Source organism: Protomyctophum bolini (genome assembly GCF_963924005.1).
Source record: "Protomyctophum bolini genome assembly, chromosome: 23".
NCBI classification, from domain to species: domain Eukaryota; kingdom Metazoa; phylum Chordata; class Actinopteri; order Myctophiformes; family Myctophidae; genus Protomyctophum; species Protomyctophum bolini.
Genome location: NC_137884.1, coordinates 14,739,462 through 14,764,298, shown reverse-complemented (window position 1 = coordinate 14,764,298; position 24,837 = coordinate 14,739,462). Strand labels below are relative to the sequence as shown.

The following is a 24,837-nucleotide window of genomic DNA, read 5'->3' as shown; positions in this document are numbered from 1 at the left end:
AGGTAGCCTACGATTTTTACAGTGATTGTTAAAAGGATAACAAAAAGCCCCATGTGCTTTCGATTGTTGTGGTCCTCCTCTCAAGACATTTAAACACACGCAAAAGCTGATAATAAGCGGATCTGGCAACACTGAAAGCGGGTCTCCGTCGGTCCGAAGGAGGAGAAGATGGGATGGAGCAGATCCGATTACAGACTGACACTTTTTCACGGCAAAGTTTTTGGGAGGGGGGAGAGAGAAGTGGGGGGAGGGAGTAGACTAGAGTAGAACCTCGGCTCTTTATTTTCCCATCCAGCTTAAAAACATTGTAAAAAGGACTTAAGCTACTATTTAGTACGATAATCTTTCACAAACATTGTTTTCCCCCCGCTTGAAGTCGTGTTTTTGCAGCGAGTTCAATGTGGATCATGAAGGGATCATTTTTTGGGATCTTCTACGGCGGGGGATTCTTGTTTCAGAAACGCAAAATCAAAACGTTTCAAACCGTAGCGTGAAGAAAACTTTTGGATACTTTGTTGCAACAATGTCGCGTTTTGGAAATTGGAAACGGCTCGGAATTGGATACAATTAACGGATGAAGATGGATGTTCTAATACGTGTTTTAAGAAACATTAATATACAATAGACCTATTTATATGTGTGTGTGTGTGTATGTTTAGGGGGATTCCTAAAGTTAGCTCAAGTTGAATCTATAACCCAAGATGTCTTCCCAACATAGGGGCCCCGTTTTCTGCCCACTGCTTTATTATTATTGGGTCTGGGTTTGGATCTTGTGCTGTTTTTCGGGCTCATCTTCTCAGGCGGTTCTATCCACAAACGGGACGATCATATTTGACGACCTCTGCAAGAAATCGACGACCTGTGAGGTTCTAAAGTACAACACATGCCTGGGCTCTCCTCTGCCCTACACTCACACATCTCTGCTCCTGGCTGAGGATTCTACCACCCAGGATGAGGCTTTTGAGAAGTTGACCATGTGGTCTGGTAAGAGCTTTGATTTAATGTAATTATTCATAAAACTGCAGAGCTAGAAGAAGTATAGAATACGTCTATGCCTATATACTCACATTTTGTAGGCTACTTACACAACAATCATTATTATGATTGATTATTATGATAGCCTAAAGTTCGGCATTCAAAATTTACTTGAGTAAAAGTACAAACGCAATCGCATTGGCATTTGTCATAAAAATGTAAAGTAGCCTAAATGTAGTAAAAGTTCTCATTGTGCAGAATGTCCCATTTCACAATTAAGGTAGCATAACATATTTTAGAAAATATATAGCAGATATACAAGCTCTGAGCTATTTTCAAATAAATAGGGCTGAAGTAACTAAAGCTTTCAAATAATTGTAGTGGAGTGAAAAGTATTTGACTTTGAGAAAAGTAAAATTATTGGAAATACTCCAATAAGATACAAATACGGTAAATACCTCAACATTGTACTTAAGTGCAGTACTTGAGTAAATGTACTTACTTACTATATCCACCCACCACTGGATTTATTAATTGAATTACAGCTTATAAAACTGTAGGTACTGGCCTGTACTGGCCTATGACTTCTATGACTATATAAAGTACATCTGTCTTTTGACAAAAAAAATTAATCTAGTCTTGATCCAAGACTAATAGTAATTTTGAATCTAGTCTTGATCCAAGACCAATAGTAATTTTGAATCTAGTCTTGATCCAAGGCTAATTAAAAATGGATTTCCCAATCAAATCAAAATAAATCATCATGCTTTAATTGCTTTAGCCAGCTTAAATGTACACTTCGTAGACCCTTGGTCCCCTTATTTTCCCCTCAGATAGCCTACACAAACCATCCAGATCTATATAATATATTGATTGATTGATTGAATATCAAAACTTTGCAAATATTACAGAGGTAAATGGTGCATTTATATAGTGCCTTTATTCCTGTGCTTTACAATGAATGTGCATTACAATCACACACAAATTCATACACCATTGGCACAAAACCATGCATGCAAGGCACCAACCTGCTCATGATCAGGAGCAATTAGGGGTTCAGCGTCTTGCTCAAGGACACTTCGACACTAACTCTGGGGAAGAACTTCCCGAACTTGCAGTGGCTTACCTCCTAAGCCACTGCTGTGGTACGATTTTAGATGCTAAAATGTATTAAATTCATCATGACATTTAAAGACAGAAATCATCAACTGAATGCCAGGGTTGATGATTTCACACACACACACACACACACACACACACACACACACACACACACACACACACACACACACACACACACACACACACACACACACACACACACACACACACACACACACACACACACACACACACACTCACTCACTCACTCTCTGGGGTTCCATCATTGGGCGGTTTTCTGTGAATGTAATGCTGTCTCTGCGCGTGAGTGGCCAAGGAACGCACATACATGTAGGCAGGTTAAAAAAGTCCCCCCCCACCTTGGTAGCCACAAAAACGTGTGATGTGACAGACAAGACAGTGCACTGCTCATTTCATATTCCTCATACAAAGATGCCATTGCCTGGCCCTGTGTCTCCAATGGTCAAATAATCATTTGATTAAGAAATATAATATGCCTTTTGAATTATTTCTGTATATCAGCAAAATGTAGATTGTTATGTTAGACATTGAGGGAAATTAAGATTGTCAGATTCATTTTCTTTTTTTTTAAATAGCTGCTTATCAACTAACCGGTTAATCGATCGATAAGGTTATCAAAACGTATATATTAATGAATGAATGAATCGAAAATTCCCATCCCTAATATAATATATATATATAGTATGTTACGTGTTGTAAATAAACACTATACTATATATATATAGTGTTTATGATTTACAACACGTAACATACAATAGGCTAAGGCCTTGTTAATTCTTAGCAATGTGATAATGAAGTTAATTGGCATGATGAATCTGATGATGACCGGCAAAGTAATCCAAAGAGTTGGGGAAATTGTTTAAAGGTAACAGGAAGAAAAACCTCTAGTGACAAGAAAAGGTGGGTCAGTCACACACAGGACAGGATGTAAATAGAAAGAGGAGGTCTATCCATACAGTTAGTGTGAGTCTTTCACATGAAAGAGGAGGTATATCCATCCAGTTAGTGTGAGTCTTTCACATGTAATCACCTATGAATGGCCTGTCTTATCTCCAGCTGAGATCAACCTCTATTGATCCAGGTGTCATAACCCATTCTGACCTGAGATCAGATTCTAAAAATGAAAAAGCTATTTTTCTAAAATAGCAGACCTACAAGCTCGTAGCGCGCCACTCGGTGGCGCACTATGAGCTTGTAGATCTGCTATTTTTAAATAGCTAAAGCATAACGTAATGCTAATACCAAAAGGGGTTCCCACCTAAAATGGGATAATCAACAGCGGTGAATGTAAGACAGGCTCATGCAGGTAAAAAGAAGAACCAAACTATCCTCGGATCGAGACTATGATTCATGTATTTACTCGATTATATACATGATTTGTCTGTCTTATCAATCTTAAGTAAAAATACATATACAAAAGAATTACTGGCCTGCTCCTAGGACCTAGATGATCTAGATTGTAGGATTTCTGAGGAATTGAACATAAATAATGTACTACTACTATCAATCGATCAAAAATGTACAGTAAATATGTGGATTAATATCCATTGCCAGTGGATATATGAATATGTGTCAGTCTAACATAATAGGCTATAGGTTGTGGGTGGTGGATATACTGTATGGACGGAGTATACTGCTGATAATGCCTAAAATGCTGGTATCGGCGAGTATGTCATTCTATGTAATGTCATTCACATGTAGTCATCAATTATTTTGTATTTTGAATGCTTCAGTTGATGTTGTTCTATTCTATTTTGTTATATATATATATATATATATATCAAGTCCAGCTGTTATATTTTTACTTTTAACATCTTACTAAGCTGGGATGACCAGATCTTATGCATGTCATTGCAGGCTGACCAGGCTATACCCTTAGTTTGAAAGTCCTTTTGGGAAGAAGATAAATATGAACCCAAATACTTGTAGTCAACAACCTGTTTCAGAGGAGTGTTGTTAAGTGTTTTTATAATGTGGTTATTGTTGGATTTGCATATATTTACGTATTCAGTTTTGAGACCTTACATTATACATGACCTTATCACTGGGTCATGTATTAGTACCACACTACACAAAGAAAAAGATGGTGCTACCTAATTTGTGGTGGCGCTATCAACTGAAAAGGTAGGTGGCACCAGTGCTACGTGTGAAAAAGTTAGTCTGGAGCCCTGCGGATTATAATCCTAGATTCCGATTATAATCAAAACAAGCCTTATTTACGTCTGATTCCGGTCGCACCTCTGGTTATGGTTAAAATAATCATGCCTCGGATGGTCTGAGACCCTCCCACAATAGGATCGCTTATCCATGAGCTAGTGTCATTCAAAACAGCAATACGGTTGCAAAAAGACCTGCCACCACCTGCCTTTGATTGGCCTACTGAACGTCCCCTTCTGTGACGCACGCGGAACTGCTTCACATCTAGTCATGTGTCGCATTCGTGAGCATGGATGGTGCCGGTTTCACAGATGATGGCCCCCTCGTGACTTTCTCTACTTGCGGGACTCTGGGTACAAGGATTTACTATTCGGTCCATATCAGGTTGCAACTCGAACAGGCAACTCGTTCGACATGGCAACTCGTGCGGTGGTGTCTCTTGTGGCTCAAGTTTGATTGAGACGGCGCCCCTCCGTTGTGGTCTAAAACTTTAGGCCTACTTTATTGGCCAAAAGAAAGTAGGCCGCGGTTGTTGGAAAATGAGTGGCAGCAGTGGCATTCGAACCCAGGAGGTGTGGAGTCTAATGATTAACGAGGCGCACTATCAAGCTGGCTGTCATAAAGGGGTTCTCTAGCTGTATTAGAATGTGAGAATGCCCTGCCCTGCGGGCGCCCTAATAAGGGGGTGGGTTTTTACGCAACTGTATTGCCGTTTTGAATGACACCATGAGCTAAAACGCCAGGATTTCTTTCAAAATAGAAACTCGGGGTGCCGGGCAGATATGGCAGCTTTTACTCTGAAAGCTTTTACGGTGGCTTCCGTTCCGTACAAAAACTGGGAGGCATAATGTTGCTTGCTTACCTTACTATGATTACGATCGAGTCTCTCTAGAAGCGTTAATATTCCGGGCGAGAGCCTTTCTTTCTGATCGCTGAACAGGGAAGCATTGCAGAAGTACAGGCCAACCCAAAAAAAGAGAAAAGAATCGGATTTATTTCTTCTCTGTTTGATATCAATGAAACAGCGCTAGGACGTGAACACACGTCGTCGCAATCAGTCGGTTGGATTAGTTATGACGTTTCCACACGTCGTACGGTCTGAATGTGTTAAGGCCCAGGCAAAGTTTTGCCCCTCGCTTTAAAATAACCATGGTACATGAATGGACAGAGACTTAAACAATCGTGGCAGTCAAGTCAACGTATTATATAAATATTGCATATTTATAATATTTTTGAACTTATAAATGGATAAAGTGGTTAAGATTATCGTGATGCTATATTAACTACATTTGCTGGGGACCCCTGGAGCCCGGACCCCACTTAGAGAACCAATGGTGTAATGTGTGTGTTTGTGTGCGTGCGTGCGACATGGACAAAATCAAATATCCCAATGTTTCCGAAATATTCAAAGACAACAAAAATAGTCAACAATTACAGACTTTCAACAGTGTGTGGATGAATATTATGAACAATCTTTCAACGCTCAATGAATGAATGAAGACAGATTAAAAATGGTACTGACTGTACATTGATTTGTCTGTTCCATCCAGGCTTGCGGAACGCCCCTCGCTGCTGGTCGGTCATCCAGCCTCTGCTGTGTGCCGTCTACATGCCCAAGTGTGATGGTGGGCGCGTGGAGCTGCCCAGCCAGAGCCTGTGCATGGCCACCAGGGGGCCCTGCAGCATCGTTGACCAGGAGAGAGGCTGGCCCAATTTCCTCAAGTGCGACGACAAGGACAAGTTCCCCATGGGCTGCTCGGTAACGGCATGCACTTTGACTTTGAAAAACGTATTGAAAAACGCATACATTACATTGTCACGCCGTTATCAAAAGGATACCCGTAAAAAAACCCAGCGGGTTATTTCCATTCCATTTCTTTCATATGCACACATAGAAGCATCAAAAGTGCATTTTGAGCTTGTAGATCTGCTACTTTTGCTATTTGAATCCTGAAATGTAATAGTTTTGGATATGAGGTGTCCACCTGACAGAGCCTCTCGTGGCTCAAGTCTGCTCGCCTCCATCGTCTCAACTGTTTCTTATTATTTCTTTCACGTTTTTTAGGATTGAGAACGGCACCATGCAGTTCCAGTCAAACATTGGACGATTGGTCACATTTGGTCAGTGTTGGTTCAATCAAAAAAAGGAAAGACCTTTCACATTTTGTGTACACAGCTAAGCCCTGCGTCTCCGCAGTACGTGTGAACTAGCAGTGATCTTTTTACTGACATGTTTGCACTCCGGCGAAAATACCTTTCACTGTACTGTACTGTACTGTACTTGTACTGTACATTGACAATAAATCTCATCTCATCTCATTTTAACCTGGTCAACTCATCCTCCTCATCTCTTCTCCTGTCCCCCTGGGTCTCTCCGTGACAGAACGAGGTCCAGAAGTTGAAGTTCAACATGTCGGGTCAGTGCGAGGCCCCCCTGGTGAAGACGGACATCAAGTCCAGCTGGTACAAGGACGTGGAGGGCTGCGGGATCCAGTGTGACAACCCTCTGTTCACTGTGGAGGAGCACTCCGACATGCATGCCTACATCGCATACTTTGGTTCCATCACCCTCCTCTGCACCTTCTTCACTCTGGTGAGTTTCAGCATTAGGGCTATGTCACCGTTTACGTGACGATGAATCGCCACACAAATAATGGCAATCAAAGTAGCACTATGTAACTTTCCACTTCTGCCCAGGAATTCTAACTTGGATTCCTGCTTAGGTGCTGACATTTTTTACTAATAAGCCAGCCTGCTTGCTCGGGGGATGAATTGAATCTAGTTAAATCCTGTGTCTAGGTGAGACATGACCTTAGACACAATCTAAATGTCTCGAGAGCAGAGAGACAAAATCCAACAACCACAACATTACATTTTATTAATAAAAAAAAGTGACATAGTGCTGCTTTAACTTACTTACATAATGCGTGTCTGTCTGTGTGTGTGTGTGTGTGTGTGTGTGTGTGTGTGTGTGTGTGTGTGCGTCGCACGTGTGTGTGTGTGTTGTGTTGACCTGTTCAGTACTGTATCTTTTTTTTCCTCTCTCTCTCCGTCTTCATCTTCTCCGTCTCTTGTGTTCGAAGGCCACGTTTCTTGCAGACTGGAAGAACTCCAACCGCTACCCGGCCGTCATTCTGTTCTACATCAACGCCTGTTTCTTTGTGGGAAGTATCGGCTGGTTGGCCCAGTTCCTGGACGGAGCACGCAAGGAGATCGTCTGCAAGAGTGACAACACCATGCGCCTGGGAGAGCCCTCGTAAGTGAGCTAGCAAAACAACACGGGTGATGAGGTTCAGGCCATATCGTTGCTGACTGTCGGGCAGAAACCTCTCATCTTTTTTTTGTAAATTAACGCCCCATACTTGATCATACTACAGCACCACACAAACTCACTTAAAGCACGTCACTTCACTTGATACTTGTGACGCCATAGTATGAGCAAGTAGGGCATTAATCTATGAAAAAACACAAAACGTTAAAGATGGAGTGCAGTGATTTTTGTTTATGAGGTGACAATACTTCATTAGACCCCTTGGTGTGGTTATGTGCAATGATGTCTTCCCTTTGTATTTAGGGTTCCTTCCTGGAGGCTGAAACCTTGACAGTCAAATGTGCCAATGAAAAAAACAGTGAAATACCCTATTGTCCTGAATATATATGTTTTTTTTAGTTCAATTGAAATAACCTTTAAAAAATGGAGTCGTATTATAATCGAAGACTATTTGACATACAATGTTATTTTCCCACAAATTAGTCTTGAAAAATGGTCGTCTTATAATCAGAGTCGTCTTATATTCAGGACAATACAGTAGTGACATCACAATATCATCCCCTCTCCTAACCCCTCCAGCTTTATCATGGATCACCACCCATCACCACCAGGCAAACCAGGCATACTTAATGAACTGGTGGGCGTTGTAAAGTTGGCAGAGTGGCCAAGGCTCCAAAAAGTGACAGAATGTTTTATTCTTCCCCGATGCAGCCGTATTTACAGTGGAAGGTTTAACAGACAAAAAAAACACTGAAGACTAAACTCACAAAAAAGACAGATGAAACTTAGCTTGACAGCAAATTAGGAAACAAAAACCCAGAAGTTAGGAAACTGCATGAGGCCAAAAACCCTTCCAAATAGGGACTCCTAGCAGCGCTCCCTGGGTGTTACCTGCTTGTTGCCCAAGCCCATACTGAACCTTGGCATCCTGCAGCCTCACCTTTATACTAGGTGAGACCATACCAAGAACACAGAATTAATTGGTAACCACTTACCCATGGCCCATGAGTTGATTTACACAATTATACGGTTTTACTAAACCTATTCCAAATACATTTCAGGCACCAAATCATTGACATAAGAGAACATATAACACAAGAGCTCTTGAAACATAAGACAGACACACCTCCTGCTCTATAGCACTTGGTACCTTCCCCCACTCAATCAAGAGGATCACCAGTACTGCAGGAGAGCCAGGTGCCACACAATCATTAAACACAATACCCAATCAACAGGAATGCTGTTAAAACCTGTGTCCTTTTATAATTCATGTTTGTACAAATAATAAAATAAATTAAATCACCTTTGGTTCAATAAAAGGTGCCCCTCACTTAACATGAATGTGATTTTTTATTATTGTTATTCTTTTGTCTCGTCGGTTTCTCTTGTCCTCTGGCAGGTCCTCGGAGACGCTGTCCTGTGTCACCATCTTCATCATCGTCTACTACTCCCTGATGTCGGGGGTGATCTGGTTCGTCATGCTGACCTACGCCTGGCACACGTCCTTCAAGGCCCTGGGCACCACCCACCAGCCCCTGTCTGGACGGACCTCCTACTTCCACATGGTCACCTGGTCCATCCCCTTTGTCCTCACCGTGGCCATCCTGGCCCTCGCAGAGGTACGTTTCCCAGCACTGATTCCTAGAAACAGTGGGTCATCGGGACCTTAATTGTGGGTCGCAGCGGATCAATGTTCGTGGGCCGTGAGTTGTGTTTCCTAAATGTTTATTATTATATTATTACATTTATTATATGAATTATTATTTCTGAAAGATTTTCTAAAGGTTTCCACAATTCACACATTTCTACGAGTTGAAAACAAATTGAAACAATTTTCAAAAATAAATTCATGAATGAACTAAAAAAATGATCAAAGAAATTCCCTAAATTAAAAAATGTAATGTAGTGAAAATAGCAGAGCTACAAGCTTGGCGCAAATCGCATTGAGAGCTTGTATACTGACTATTTTCGGTTATTATTATTAAGATTATTGAATTTGAAGTGCTCCAACTAAAGTAGCAATATGTTCAGAAGTATCCTCCATAAAACCTTAATGTTCTCGGATATTTTATTTTAGCAAAGGTTAAAGCCTCAATCTGTGATTTATCCAACTGGTTGGCAGTACAGTATGGAGAACAGCAGGAACAATATTACTTCTAAAACATCATAAATGTATATATTGTGATAATTGTATCGCTACTGTGGTTATGGTGTATATATGGTTGCATATATTCACGCTGTTTCACAAAGTGCACATTATTAGGACTTGGCCATAAAAGATTCTTCAGTCTAGTCGTGAGATTTTATTCTGCTTTAACCCACGTGTGTTCGCCTGTGTAGGTGGATGGAGACTCAGTGAGTGGGATTTGTTTCGTCGGTTACAAGAACTATCACTACCGGGCCGGGTTTGTTCTGGCTCCCATCGGGGTGGTGCTGCTTGTCGGTGGCTACTTCCTCATCCGAGGTGAGTAACTGACTGACAATCCTTACTTAAACTTTAAAATGTATTGTCACCTCACAAGTTTACAGGTGTAAAAGTGTGAGCGGGGTGATGAAATGCAGAGAAATCAGCCTAGCTGACTCCTATGCCTACACGTGGAACAAGTGGAAGTCACTTGGAACCATAACACTGGTTATAATCTGTATTTGTGTTTTCAGGAGTGATGACTTTGTTCTCCATCAAGAGCAACCATCCTGGCCTTCTGAGTGAGAAGGCAGCCAGCAAGATCAACGAGACCATGTTGAGACTTGGTATGATTTATTAATCAATCATTTGAAAACACACCCATGGCGCCCAATGCGCCCATGTCTTCTAATAATGTGTTTTTGACGTAATAGTTTAATTTGTTATGAAGAATGCAGTGTTTTAACATTCAGTTACCATTGTTTCTTCTTGTCAGGTATATTTGGATTCCTGGCCTTCGGTTTTGTCTTCATCACATTCGGCTGTCATTTCTACGACTTCTTCAACCAGGCCGAATGGGAGAGAAGTTTCAGAGAATATGTATTGTGAGTCCTGACACCATCTTAAATATTATAGACAAACTATATTATACTAATATCTTCTGCAATTTTGTGTTAAGAGGTTTTGTGTAGAGGGGAAAAGATATACTAAAGTACGTAGAGAGCCAAAGGCCAAGTTTACTAACACTGATGACAGTAGTGCTGTGACAAACAAGTCTATGTGCTACTTCTGAAATATATGGAAAAGTATGATCTACAACACAATTTTATACAATATGTAGTGGGGGTCCCTGCTTCATCTCTCTCTCTCTCTGCTAAGGGGTCCTTGGCCTGGAAAAAACAAAGACCCCTGCTCTAATGTAACCCTGCTGTGTAGTTCCACATGTTACCCCAAACACTGTCTGCACTGGAGCCCTCTTCAGCCCCAGTCTGTTGACATTGGTTGGATTTAATTTTACCTCAAAAATGTCAACCTCTCCTTCCTGCTCCAACCAGTACAAATACTTATTTATTCATCAAAACCTGCATAATAAACCTCATACTGAGCTCAGAGTGAGAGTGAGAGCTATGTTACACATGGTTCACACTAATCAGTAGTACACTGATTACAAATTCATTTTGAACAACACACTCTGATTTCAAATTAATTTATGAACAACGGGTCCTGATTTTGAATTCGTTTGGAACGACTAGGCCCTGATTTTGAATTTGCTTTGAACAAACAGGTGCGAGGCCAACGTAACGATCGCTTCCCAGACCAACAAACCGATCCCAGAATGCATCATCAAGAACCGGCCCAGCCTGATGGTGGAGAAGATCAACCTGTTCTCCATGTTCGGGACGGGCATCGCCATGAGCACCTGGGTGTGGACCAAAGCCACCATCCTCATCTGGAAACGTACCTGGTGCAGGTCAGAAGGACACCATACTAAACATGTTGCAGCAAGCACTAGAAAAATGCTTCTGTAGTGTTATTGAGTGGTGCAGCCGCTCCAATGCACCAGTGCTAATGATAATGTTATACTGTATGGATGGACAATCCATCCATTTAGCGTTTCTTCTTTTCTGACCACCGAACCCATTAGTTGATGTTGACGCTGCTGCCATGGTAATCGGAGGCAGAGATGTCTTTCCTCAATCAGACGATTAGCTTTTATTTCCCAACAGAAACATAATAATCCAGCAGCAGCAGAGCAACTTCAAAACAAAAACCTGTGTGGACGGTGCCGGCATCCCAGCCAATCACAGAGGCTGATGTTGATGTGCCCTAGAACTCTCCCTATGATTGGCCACTGTCTATTACTAATCTTCCGTTCAAATAATATTATATTTGGAGCAGCATTCATGCATATTGACAGAATCGGATCTAAACCCGAACTGAACATCCATTTACGCCAAAATGTTGCTTCACATTAACAGCTTAAGTGCTCAAGATGTACGCACATGTCTTCATAATTACACCTGTAGAAGGCCCAGGATGTGTGGGGACGTCATAGGGTCTTTTTTTAATGTTATTACCCGATTGATTGAGTTTTCGTGTGGTTCCTTATCGCAGGGTCATTGGCCGCAGTGACGATGAGCCCAAGAGGATTAAGAAAAGCAAGATGATCGCCAAAGCCTTCTCCAAGCGCAAGGAGCTCCACAAAGACCCCGAGAAGGAGCTGTCCTTCAGCATGCACACCGTGTCGCACGACGGACCCGTGGGTGAGTGGATATGAGCTTGCATGTACGATCCAGTGGTGGAACAAGCACTCAATTGTTTTGCTGAAGTAAAAGTATCAATACTGCAATATGAAAGTAAAAGTCCTGAATTAAAAATGCACTTGAGTAAAGTATTGCCATCAACATGTACATAAAGTAAGTACTCATTGTGCAGACTGTCCCGTTTCAAGTGTATAAATATATATATATATTAAAGTCTAACAAAACTCATGTTGATGTGATGTAATGGTGATGTAAAAAAACGGTGTCAAAACAAACATTAAATTCTCTTTATTGTTAATGGCATTTAATGTTTGTGTTAGGGACAAGATTACCTACATTTTCCCTTCATTGTCAACATAAAAACAACATTGAACTTGTATATAGGAAAAATATATAATAATCAGACCTGTCTGAAGTGAGTGGTGCAACAGCACCCACTGTTGGTACCCTAAACATACATAGGGACATAGGGACAGGGACGACAAAGCTGGGCATTGGAGTGGCTGCACCCTATGGTTGCGCCACTCAAAAAAGTTATTTGATCAATGGTAAACAATAGCTCCACCTTGTGGTCAGAAATTGTAATGCAACTATTACGTCCTATTAAGTTCCCTCATTACTGTTCCACTGTAGTAGTGTTGTTGTCTATCAGTAACTGTGTATACTGTATTAACTGTACACTTTACAACAAATTACTCTTCAGTTTTTCTAAATGGGCTTTCCTGTGGCCTGCCTCTGTTTTTTCATTTGTAGCTGGAATAAATTTTGACCTAAACGAGCCTTCCAACGACATGTCGTCAGCCTGGGCGCAGCATGTGACCAAGATGGTGGCCAGGCGAGGCGCCATCCTGCCACAGGACATCTCTGTCACGCCTACTGGAACCCCGGGTGAGAAGAACGTTCACTGCCATCCACTGCATTCCCCTGGCATCCATTTTGCTCTTACGTTAACTCCCAAGAGCAAAATGTTCCACCATGTGTTTGGTCATATTTGTATCTGAAATGTCTCTGTCCGCCATCAAGTATGCCCTATAGAGCACCGAAGTCCTGACGTCACTGTCGGAAGAGGGCGTCAGTCCCCAGGTTCATGTATTTTTTATTTGCATTGAAATCCCCATAGGGGGATTTTAGATCTCTTCATATAAGAACTGCGTTTGAAAAATAAACCAATCACCCCGGCCTTTTCACTCATGGATATGAAGCATGGACCGAAGGTGGAAATGTACAAATATACCCAAAGAGTAACAAAATAAGCGTTAGAAACGAGTCAAACAACCCAGAGACTACATTTCCGGGTAGGCGGGTGACTGCATCTGCCCGTCGCACAACAGAAACTGAATGTTAATTACTTTTATTTTTATTTTATTGATATTTAATGTTTCGTGGTTAGTACGAGTCGAGTCAGCACCAGCTGAGCTTACGTCAACGAGGAATCTCAGGAACGCAATGCGTTGACAGCTGGGCGTGACATATATTAGCAGCGACATTGCCTTCATATGTAGTTTCAAGGCTTTTGCGGCCACATTAATTCAATTTTCTCCAGAAACTGGCTGTATCAAATATGAATGGACATCAATAACGACACACAGCCACCCCCCTGACAGAAAGGCTGAGATGATCGGTTTATTTTTCAAACAGTTCTTATATGAAGCGATCTAAAATCCCCCTATGGGGATTTCAATGCAACTAAAGAAATACATGAACCTGTGTACTGGCGCCCTCTACTGAAAGTGACGTCAGACTTCAGTGCTCTATAAAGAGGCCAAAAATTAAATATGGACCCCGGCCTGTCACAATTATTACATAATTTGCAATTATTTTTGCATTATTTTACATGTCGAGAAATGTCCATCTTGAAACATTTTCAGAAATAGTGGAAATAGCAGTCGCAACGCGTCGCATTGGCCATTTGTTTGTGTATTGATTTGTTTTGTGTCATATCTGCCCTGCCTAAAAGCCACACAATCACAATTATATGCATGAGAATTAATTGTCAAGTAAAATGTCATAATCGTGACAGCCTTAGACCCACCTCTGTTTTATTTTATTTTAATTCTCTTCTTCTTCTGACAGTGCCGCCCCCAGAGGAGCGGAACAAGCTCTGGATGGTGGAGGCCGAGATATCACCGGAGATGATCAAGAGGAAGAAGAAGAAGAAGAAGAGAAAGAAGGACCATGTGCGCCCCACCTTGACGGAGGAGGGAGTGGACCACCAGGGCTACCGGCGCCGCGAGTTTGGGCCCCCCAGCTCTGTGCCCCGTCTGCCCAAACTCCCCTGCCACCCTAGCCTGGTGGCCAGCCTCTGGGAACAGCAACAGCAGCAGTTGGAGCAGGACAACCTGCCGGGGTCCTACATGGATCCCCGACCCCCCGCGCATCCCCCCTCCTATCAGCAGGGCTTCCCCTACGCGCCTCCTCGCCAGAGCCGTCCGAAGCACCACCTCCAGGACCTCCCCGGCACCCTGTCCAACCCCCTGACCTTCAGTGACCGTCCAGAGGACCTGGGCCTGGGACCTCGGTGTCGACCCTTAGCTCCCGGCCCGTCCTGGCAGCCCGGCTCGTCGTTCCTCTACCCCGGGGAGGCTGAGCCCACCGCCGGGGGCTCTGGGTCAGGGGGGAGGGTGGTCCGTGTTGGCCAAAGGGTCGGGTTCGGTCCCATCCACTCCAGGACCAATCTGATGGAGGCACAGCTAATGGACGCCGACTCAGACTTCTAAAGATATTTTTGATGGCATTTCGGCCTTCATTGATAGTACACAGTAGAGAGAGAGACAGGAAACGGGGAGAGAGACAGCGAGTGACACACAGAAATCGCTCGGGAATCGAACCTGCAACCTGCTGTCAGGCTGCATTAGAGCCTACATATGGCCTAGCGTTAACCGCTATGCCAGTGATGCCCCATGACATATTTTATATGACTTTTAAGAGACGGATTTATGGATTTATTGACCTGTAAGCTATAAAAGAAAAAGTGCTGGATACTTACACAGCGTTTCCCGTAGCGCCCAAACGGTCAAGATGGAACCAAGATTGGCCATTATGTTCTTTCTTTAGCTTTTTTTTAAGGGAAGAGCTTAAAAGAAAGGTTTATTATTATCATATTGTAAATATCTTCACAAAAAATATATTTTCTTAATATTCTGTCATTGTCCAAAATAACATTTCATAGACAAAGTAACTCCACGATGACAAAAAACAAACAAGGCAGCTAAAGTCCTCTTGGCGTAAGAAATTAGTCATCTTGCAAGTCCTTTTTTCTAATATGGTTATTGTCTATAATATAGACAATATATGACAAATATGTGACATATATGTGACAAACCTATATTATATGTTTGTCACAATGTTGATATATATTATACATACACTCACACACTAGATTTTAGGATGAAATAGATGCGAATGACATCTCGTATTTTCATTCCTTTGCTTTTTAAACAGGATTATCTTTTATGTCAGTGTTTCCATTTTATTATTCTGTTGTATATATTTAAGATTCTGTCCTAGAGAAACGTATCGTTACCGTCGGGTAGAAACCTTGTATATCTTTCAACTTTGTATGTGTTTTTCTGTAAATTAATGCAGTGTTGCAGAAAAAAATAGTAATGGCAGCTTTACAAGCTCACAATAGGTCTAGTAGTGAGCTTGTAGATCGGTTATATTCTGTTATATTTAGAAAATGTTTTGGACGTAGTTTCCACCTGGCAGTGATGTGTTGTCCTTAGGTATCTCACTTCCTGTATATATATATTGTGTGTGTGTGTGTGTGCTCGCTCATGTGCTCGTTTGTATTAATTTGTACTGTGTTGTGTATACATTCACATCTAAAAGGTCAACCAGTTAACCACACTCTTTAATACTGTAGTGGTTCTTTCAAGGACTAGGGCAGTGCCGATGATTGGTCAATACCGATGTTGTCCCATTTAGGCCTGACCTCAAAATTAAAAAGAAATCTTCTAAATCCTCCAGTTTTCTGAAATAAATATTTTCACGATTTTTCAAAAATAGCAGACCTACAAGCTCGTAGCGCACCACTCAGTGGCGAGCTGAGCTTGTAGATCTGCTATTTTTCAATAGCTAAACTATAACATGTTTAAAACACCAAAAGGGGTTCCTGCCCAAAATGGGCAAATGTTTGACTGAGCTTGTAGATGGGCTATTCTCCAGTAAAAGTAAATAAAGATACCTCACAAATAAGTACAGTACTTGAGTAAATGTACATACTTTCCACCAGCACGGTCATAATTAATTGTTTTTTTCCGGATCGGGTAAATTGCTAATCACCGGTCAAGTCATTTGAAATGAAAATCTGTGGCCGACTGATCGAGCACCCCCATGCTGTATGTTAGGCCACATAACCCCCATAACTCTGAATGTACAAATGGAACCATACCTGTAACTATCTGGTTCCCAGCTATCAGTCATTTTCCACTCACATCTACAAGCTCACGACATGTCAACATGTGAGCCTGTAGATCTGTGATTTTCACTATATGAAATATAGGGCTGAAGTGGTTAATTCAATGTAGGGCCTACCTTTTCCCTTCCTAGAAATGTCAAAAATACAATAATTTCCCTTTGAATTGTATAGTAAAAGTCCCTAAATATCAAAAAATACAAATACTCAAGTAAAGTAGGCTACATTAGGCCTGCTCAGGTACCACCACAACCTTTTAGTTCCATTAGTGAAACAAAACCCTTGTATCTCCCGTCGTTTCTCCTTAAACTTGTGCAGGCTGCGCAGCTGTATTTTTGTATATAAATAAAAAGTTAAGATATATTTTGTGTTTCTTCATTTAATTACTAAACGATACTTTAGAATAATGAAAGTTGGGAACAATGACAATCTGAATACATACCCCACCCCATGATGTTGGCTTACGTTTATCCATGCGTAGCAGTTTTTGTATTGACTTGTGCTTTCGTTTGAAATGAACCCAGTCTACATACCGTGAAGACAATTTAATCAACTAGGTTAAATGCATAAACTAAATGTACTGCAACTATATTGTTGGTGAAGCAGACTCACAGAATGGGGAGCAACATGAACGGTTTCACTGTAATAATAGCAAACATTGAGGGTTACAGCATATATTAGTGTCCCGTCGATTCTATATTTCAGGTGCTCTGAATGTCTATGCTATATTCCAGGTACTGTGAATGTCTATAGTACGGTATATTTTCACAGTATTGGAAAACAAATAAATGCCTATTGTAATAAGTGGGCCTAAACCACCCATTTTATGAATGCAACCTATAGCGTGATGAGTTAAACAAAAACGCTTTGAGGAATGTATATATTACCATATGGCAATTATAGCGGAGACAATACTTTTTACGCATCACAAGTTGTTGGAACCCTCCAACAACTGTGGTTGGTATTTAATATCTCTAATGCACACTTCTCTGGACCTAACCACAACAATATCTGGTGTATTAGCTGTCAGGATGTAAAGGTGTCTCGGTTATCAGAGTTGGAACATGGATGTACGCACCACACATTGTGAACATTACAACAATTAACCTCATTTGAGTTTTATCTCCAGTTTACGAGGCGATAAAGCCTGGGAATGTACTGCCGAATGTGTCAAATCGGATAGGAAATCCAGGATTGTCCAGTTTACCAGAACTACCTGCAGCTTTGTACTTCCGATTAGACACTCGGCAGTAGTTCTTGTCCAGACATCAAAATGACTCGTCATGTAAAGGAGCAAAATGCCTCCACCGCATTTAACTCGGCAGATTTTGTAGAATATAAAGATAGCTTTGTAGTGATACGGGACATTGAACAGTGGGATGATAATTGTGGGTTAAGAGAGTTCCACACCCTACTGTGTAGTTACTCATTAGTAGGAGCTAGTACTGTTGCCACACTAATATCAGAAAAGATAGTCTGTGCCTTTTTAATGATATACATTATCCGCATTTACCATCTATTTCAGTATAAAGTGGCACTCAAAAGTATCCAAGGCAATGTAAAGTAAAGGTTCTTTATTAAGATCTGGGATAAATTAAAATCTGAACAAAAATTAGGTATAAAATATTGAGTCTTCAATCTTCATTTGGGGGGAAGCAAATCTGAAAGATAAAAAAAAAAAAAAAAGAATTAAATCATTTAACATGGAGCAGTGCCTACCTGCCACCTGGATGTGAATGTAGAACACTCAGCATATTCCCAGGGCAATTTTAAAGGAGTAGTTCACCCAAAAATGACTATCAATTACACGTCCCATGAAGCCTTGAATCCAGTCTGAAACCGAGACACCTTTAAAGTTTTTTTTGGCTTAGCAATGAGTAACAAAATCTCCATGAATGAAAAGTCTTCATGGTGTGCGTTATTGCTAGACAAGTCAAGTACTCTTTTAAATGAAGCCTGTCATTCTGCTATCATGTAACTAGTAAGTAAGTAAGTAAACAGAATCGAAATATAAGAGGTTTAGGTTGTGTGGTTATCATGTCATGAAGTAATTTGTCCAATTGGAGACATCTGGCTCCGTTTACAATGGGAAGTCAATGCCATTGTGCTTTAAAGCAATGGCTCGTGCTTAACACATTTGGTTTGCAACTCACTGGTTTACAAATCATACCTTGAAGCCTCTTGTTTTCTTGCAGTGCCTCTTCCAGTCGTTTTTGTGACTCTTCCAGTCGTTTTTGTGCCTCGGCACAGTTGGCACAGTCTGCAAATACATTTATGACACATGGATGAGTCCATCTAGATTGAAAGGTGTCAATAAAGGACTTCAGCAGGGAAATGGCAAATTTCTAACTGTAAAATGTGTAAGCAAACACTTCATTTGTACTGTAGGTTTTGTTTCTCTTAAGGTTTGGGCTTTCATTATTTGCTGCTAGAGACTTCCCAAACCGTTGCAAAAAAGAAAATTACACAATACGGATATTTCAAAATGAAAAGCACTGAAAAGGCTGACAATGATTGAAAGAAAGCAAACTAATGTGTAGGACGTGCCAACAATTAGTCATGCCCAGAACAGAGCACACTGGTAGTGTCACATGGGCATACCTGCACAGCCAACAAACGGTGTGTGAGAAATAAAAATGCATACAAATCACTCCGACGACTAGCATAGACTACAATTTTGGAATTAAAATGCCAGTCACATTAGGACTAGATGCAGCGAAATAAAATTAAACCATACTACCAAAGTAGTATAGCAAATGATCTGGGTTCATACCATGCTGCTTGTGTGCCATGCCCACTCAATAGAAAAATGTAGAAACAGAAGAATATTGATCAGTTGATTAGAGTTAAAATGTTAACCATTTTCTTTAGATATTAGACAGTCAGGGATTCACACAAACAAATATGACAGCCAATAGAGGGTATGCGTGTGACATAATCAAACTGAAGTTATGCAGGAATGCCTGACTGGCAATAAACTACTTTCTGGCCTTGACAACACATGCATTCAAACAGAAAAGTCCTATCTGATTGCATTAAACAACGTGGCTTTGCCACTCGATGTGCCATTGACTTTAAGCATGCGCATACCCTCTATAGTGTTTGGGGTTCTAATCAACACATGTGCTTGCCTTTAACAGTCTCTGCAGTGGTGGGCAGGACCTGTATTCCTACAACACCTGGACGCTACTAATTTGAGACTTTGAACAAACCCTTTATTTACCCATTTTTTTCTGTTTGGCTCCGAGGAAAGCCTGTCTACTGCCAGGCCTCTTCAGGGTTTGCGATTGGCCAGTCTTAACTGAAGGCAAGGGGGAGAGAAAAAAAAGCAAATGCACTGGATTATGCCAATTGTATTTTGCGCATTTCAAGCTAGGCAAATGTTTTAAAAAATGTTTTCCGCCATTTTTTAAAATGGGGTTTAATGGGTAAAATGGTCAATTCATTGCACCACCAATGACACCACATATTGTCGCCGATATCATTACTTCGTTCCCAGTTACAAAATAAGCTGTAATTGATGAGTTTTGATGACACCAAGATCAGACTTCCAGCACCTCCTACCTGTCTGGGAAGGACCTGCAGCACTACAGGATGGCACCTGAACATCTGAAATCACAGGGAGAGAAATTAAGTAGGGTTAAGCTGTTTATTCTGTACGCTTGTGTCTCGACATTTTCTGTAAAGCACTAGTCAGTCGTTTTTAAATGTGCTCAATAAGTAAAGTCAGATTGGATTCTGAAAGCCCTAACTTGTAGCTCAGCTATTGTCAGATTTAATTTAGAGCCACAAGAGAGGACCAAAATCAGAGGTGCTGCGATCGCGGATAGATATGGAATTGGTTTTGATGATGGTTGATTGGCATCTGATCGGGAGTGGAAAAAGTGTGATCGAGGAGAGGCATCCCCAACCAAAATAAATAGACCATTAGGTGGATCCAGGTGAACAAAGTATATAGTGGTTACAGCTAGCTATAATAGAATCACTAAGATTCTTGACACATTAGGTGGCAAAAATAAATCAACCTATACCAGAATGGAACCATTTAAGGGACTTCATTTACCCATCTTCCTTTTTGCCAACAAAGCAGCCTCCCCACTTGAGTCTCCCCCACTCCTCAAGTTCCTCCTTTTTGGTGACGGGCCAATCTTCAATAAAGGGACGGCAGGGGCTGCATTTGTGTGAACTTTCAATGGAGAAAAAAGCAAATGCGCTGGATTTAGAAACTACAAGAAAAAGCGACACCACAGACCGTATAATTCACCTTTTAAATAACTCTAAGAATATGCCGTGGGAACAAGACACCATTTCACAACTAGTCAGTGTTATCACTGACCAGTTGATATATTCTCAGTATGCAGCAAGCAGTCAATACCATACAGTGTCTACTTTAAACTTTATACAAGAGTGCGGATATTCCATTTTTCCAACAATCCATAACATGACAGTTCTGTGTAAAAAATTCTTAGATGCCATTTGTTTTGGATATTGTGTACCTGTTGGTTCCCCAGATACTTTTGCTGCCAATCCTCTTGCCATGGGAGGTCTGAGAGCTGGCCCAGCTCTCAGAGTGGCTAAAGGTAGACCAGCGCCCTGACGTTTCCTTAGCCCGGCAGCAGGTAGTGCAGCTCGTGCAGCTCCTACAGCAGGAGCAATTGGGAAGACAGAAGAGATGGATCAACTACAATTTAGGCATTTTGCAAAGTCAGAATAACTGGCATGAACCCTAGTCGACGGGGTAAAAGGTCAAAGAGTAAAGTGCAAAGAGAATGATATCGTATTTCAAAGAAACTTGGATACCATGTAAAGCTAGCATCTTATTCTAAACATCATGACATCAAGCTGAAGCAAAATAATAAGTGTGAAGACACTGAATTTACCATTTGACTGTCCATGGGAAAATCTACAGTACAGTAACTATAAACTACTGCATATGAAATGGCACAGAATTCAATTGAATAGTTACCTGTATCTGCGCTACGCGTTACCATGGCCTTGGGGATTCCTTTGACCTCAGTGACAGACCTGGGGATTCCAGTGGCCTGAGAGTAGGAGTTAAGGAGAGAAAAAAAAAGTTGCTGGGCCAGGTGTGTACTTTATTAACTGTGGCTACCGTAAATCAATATTTTCTGTCAAAATTAACAGTCTTGAATAAAAATTAATTTTGTAATCTGGAAAAGTTTAGTCGACTAAATGTACAATTGACTTAGTCAAACATTTTGGCAAACCTTGATCATATAATATTAATATGATTCACAATGGCAGATTTTGGTTGCATGCTAAAAATAGCAGATCTACAAGCTGACAAAGCGTTACAACACACGAGTGCATCAAACAAAATGACTTTTTAGTTCTACTGGATCTGAACTAAAAGAAAAGTGTCTAACATTTTACCATATATACGTTACTCTTTTTTTTAAGGAGATTAAACATCCCACTCGTACCTCCTTGGGGAGAGCAGCAGTATGTCCTGGTCCATTTGCTTGGGCCCTCCTCATCATTGGTAGGCCAGAAGATTTCTTTGAACCAGGAACCAATGAGGCAGCAGGTGGCAGCAATGAAGGAGGCAGCAGGTGTTTAACTCTGGGGTCATTGGGGTTCATGAAGGTCTTCCGGTCACTCACAAGGTTTGTTGGGGGAACGAACTGTGACGCTACAGAGTTTGCTGCTGGAACAAACTGTGACTCTACAGAGTTTGTTGCGGGAACAAACTGTGACTGATAAAGTTTTCGTGGAACCACAGTGGGGTTCTCCTCTACTTCATCAGCTGCGTAGCGGTGAGGCATGGGCGTCGATGTGAATTGGGCGTGTTCCCTCAATTCTAAAGTGTCGTCCAGTTTGCTCACTCCACGTGTGAAATTCACAACCGGGCTGACATAGGATTCTGACATACTTAAAGTGCTCGTCTGTGAATAGTCTTTACCGTTACCAGGTCCAGTAACTGAAGCTGAACCAGAGGACGTGGCAGAGACTGCCCTTACAACAGGCTCATCTTCAGAGACTGCCACTACAGGCTGAACATCAGAGACTGCCACTACAGGCTCATCTTCAGAGACCGCCACTACAGGCTCATCTTCAGAGACTGCCACTACAGGCTCATCTTCAGAGACTACAGGCTGAACTTCAGAGACTGCCACTACAGGCTGAACTTCAGAGACTGCCACTACAGGCTGATCTTCAGAGACTACAGGCTGAACTTCAGAGACTGCCACTACAGGCTGATCTTCAGAGACTACAGGCTGATCTTCAGAGACTACTGGCTCATCTTCAGAGACCGCCACTACTGGCTCATCTTCAGAGACTACAGGCTGATCTTCAGAGACTACTGGCTCATCTTCAGAGACCGCCACTACTGGCTCATCTTCAGAGACCACCACTACTGGCTCATCTTCAGAGACCACCACTACTGGCTCATCTTCAGAGACCACCACTACTGGCTCATCTTCAGAGACCGCATCTGCGTCAACCGTTGTATCTTTAGTACACCTTGAGGGAATATGTAAGTGGAAATCAAATGTCTCGTTTTCAGGGCTGACAACGTCAAAGGTATTCTGTTGGTCAACACTAATCAGGCTAGTAGTAGTCTGGTGGTTGGAGAGATTGGTTGAGCCCGTCATATCGAAGGTGTTATGTGGGTCTGGGTCAACTCTCATAGGGCCAGTAGTGGTCTGGTGGTTGGAGAGATTGGTTGAGCCTGTCGTATCGAAGGTGTTATGTGGGTCAACTCTCATAGGGCCAGTAGTGGTCTGGTGGTTGGAGAGATTGGCTGAGCCTGTCATATCGAAGGTGTTATGTGGGTCTGGGTCAACTCTCAGAGAGCCAGTAGTGGTCTGGTGATTCAACTCGAGATTGGAACAGTCCACATCGAAGGTGTTTTGGGGGCTAAGTTGGTTAACACTCGTATGGCTTTCAAGCAAATAATTTGTGCTAAGTGCAGAACCAGCTTCAATGGTATTGTTGCAAGGCTCCGCTTCAGAGATTGCCAGTTCAGCAGGGTCAGCTTCAGCATCCAAAGTCTTATTCAAAGCAACCATTTTGCCAGTAGGGTCTGCATCAGGCGCCACATTAGACTTTGAGGGGCCAGGTAGGTGGCAATCAAATGAGTCGTTTATAGAGTCAGTAGTTGTCTTGTTAGTGAGCTTTACTGAACCCTCTGTTGTGTTCCCCATGGTGTCCACTGAAGACACGCTACTGTTCTCGAGATCGTAGCATGAACCAATCGGCTCTGCTAATGTGCCATCTTGATTCAAGCTTTTGTCTACGGTGGAAGTATCAAATGAGAAATCTGGAAAAATTTCATCTTTTATCAGAACGACCTCAGGGCTATTGACATCAGTCAGAACTCTCCGTTTTGAATGCAAGAATTTTGAAACTGGGGTGAGATCAGGAAGCAAACAGCGGGGCCATGATGTTGATTTGACTCCACCATTGCTGTTATACTGAGCTGGGGTAGAGGAGCCGAAGGCCCCACCGAGTGAGTTAGGCTCACCACAGTGTGGAGGAGAATTGTTTTCAGCCATTCTTGCTTCCTTCTTTCAGACAAAGACTTTTTATTTCCACCTGTGAATGTAGATTCAAAAGATTACTTGCAAATAAAACACTGTTTCTTCATAGAAAAGAAAGTAGTTTAGATCAACACAAGAGTGAGTACATTTAACTAGGCTACCTTTGTATAGTCGTCTTGATCGTTGTCCACCTCTCAAGTTAAAACGGTAGTCTTCTCACTGAGTTATTGTACCTTAAATACATGGTGAAGTATAAATAGCAAATGTTAGCAATAGTTTAGAAACAAAAAACCCTGAACATTTGTAGACCGTTTCACAAGGGCTTTCCCCATCTTGCAAATATTGCAGTTTTAAAATCACAAAGATTTGGAACTGATTTACAATTTTGCTAAAAGAAAGTCTACACTAAATTATGACATCTCAGTCCACACAGGCCTTTATTTAGCCTACATGTGTGTAGAATTTACATTTCATTTGAGCAGCCACAGCTAGAGTGGAGAAAAGGGCCATGGTTTGGACAGTGGTTTTGCTGAAGACTAAACATGAAAATGCATCATTGAAATATAGCCTTTACAATTCCCTAGCTGAACTCCGTTTGGAAAGGCTATATACCATTCCAGAGCTAACAATTTCCTTTCATTGAAAAATAAAATATTTCAGAAAAGCGATCCCATTGGACTGTCTGGTACTAAGCAAAACTC

General features: G+C 41.6%; 2 protein-coding genes across 2 annotated transcripts; one reads left to right on the top strand and one right to left on the bottom strand.

Moving 5' to 3' along the window:
• The first annotated feature begins 249 nt into the window (after nucleotides 1–249).
• On the top strand, nucleotides 250–16,994 carry smo (smoothened, frizzled class receptor). The gene is made up of 12 exons (XM_080757973.1): nucleotides 250–984; nucleotides 5,826–6,034; nucleotides 6,659–6,868; nucleotides 7,359–7,531; nucleotides 8,946–9,165; nucleotides 9,887–10,010; nucleotides 10,205–10,297; nucleotides 10,447–10,555; nucleotides 11,236–11,421; nucleotides 12,066–12,214; nucleotides 12,968–13,102; nucleotides 14,288–16,994. The coding sequence occupies exons 1-12, from the start codon at nucleotides 702–704 to the stop codon at nucleotides 14,929–14,931; spliced, it is 2,535 nt and encodes an 844-aa protein (XP_080614099.1). The 5' UTR covers nucleotides 250–701; the 3' UTR covers nucleotides 14,932–16,994.
• A 666-nt stretch (nucleotides 16,995–17,660) lies between these two features.
• Nucleotides 17,661–24,369, bottom strand: LOC308311320 (uncharacterized protein). Its single transcript, XM_080757998.1, has 9 exons — nucleotides 24,298–24,369; nucleotides 22,076–24,191; nucleotides 21,598–21,673; nucleotides 21,128–21,271; nucleotides 20,695–20,817; nucleotides 20,196–20,240; nucleotides 19,855–19,932; nucleotides 18,802–18,891; nucleotides 17,661–18,292 (listed from the first exon to the last, which is right to left on the bottom strand). The coding sequence occupies exons 2-9, from the start codon at nucleotides 24,149–24,151 to the stop codon at nucleotides 18,273–18,275; spliced, it is 2,652 nt and encodes an 883-aa protein (XP_080614124.1). The 5' UTR covers nucleotides 24,152–24,191; nucleotides 24,298–24,369; the 3' UTR covers nucleotides 17,661–18,272.
• Between the last annotated feature and the right edge of the window lie 468 nt (nucleotides 24,370–24,837).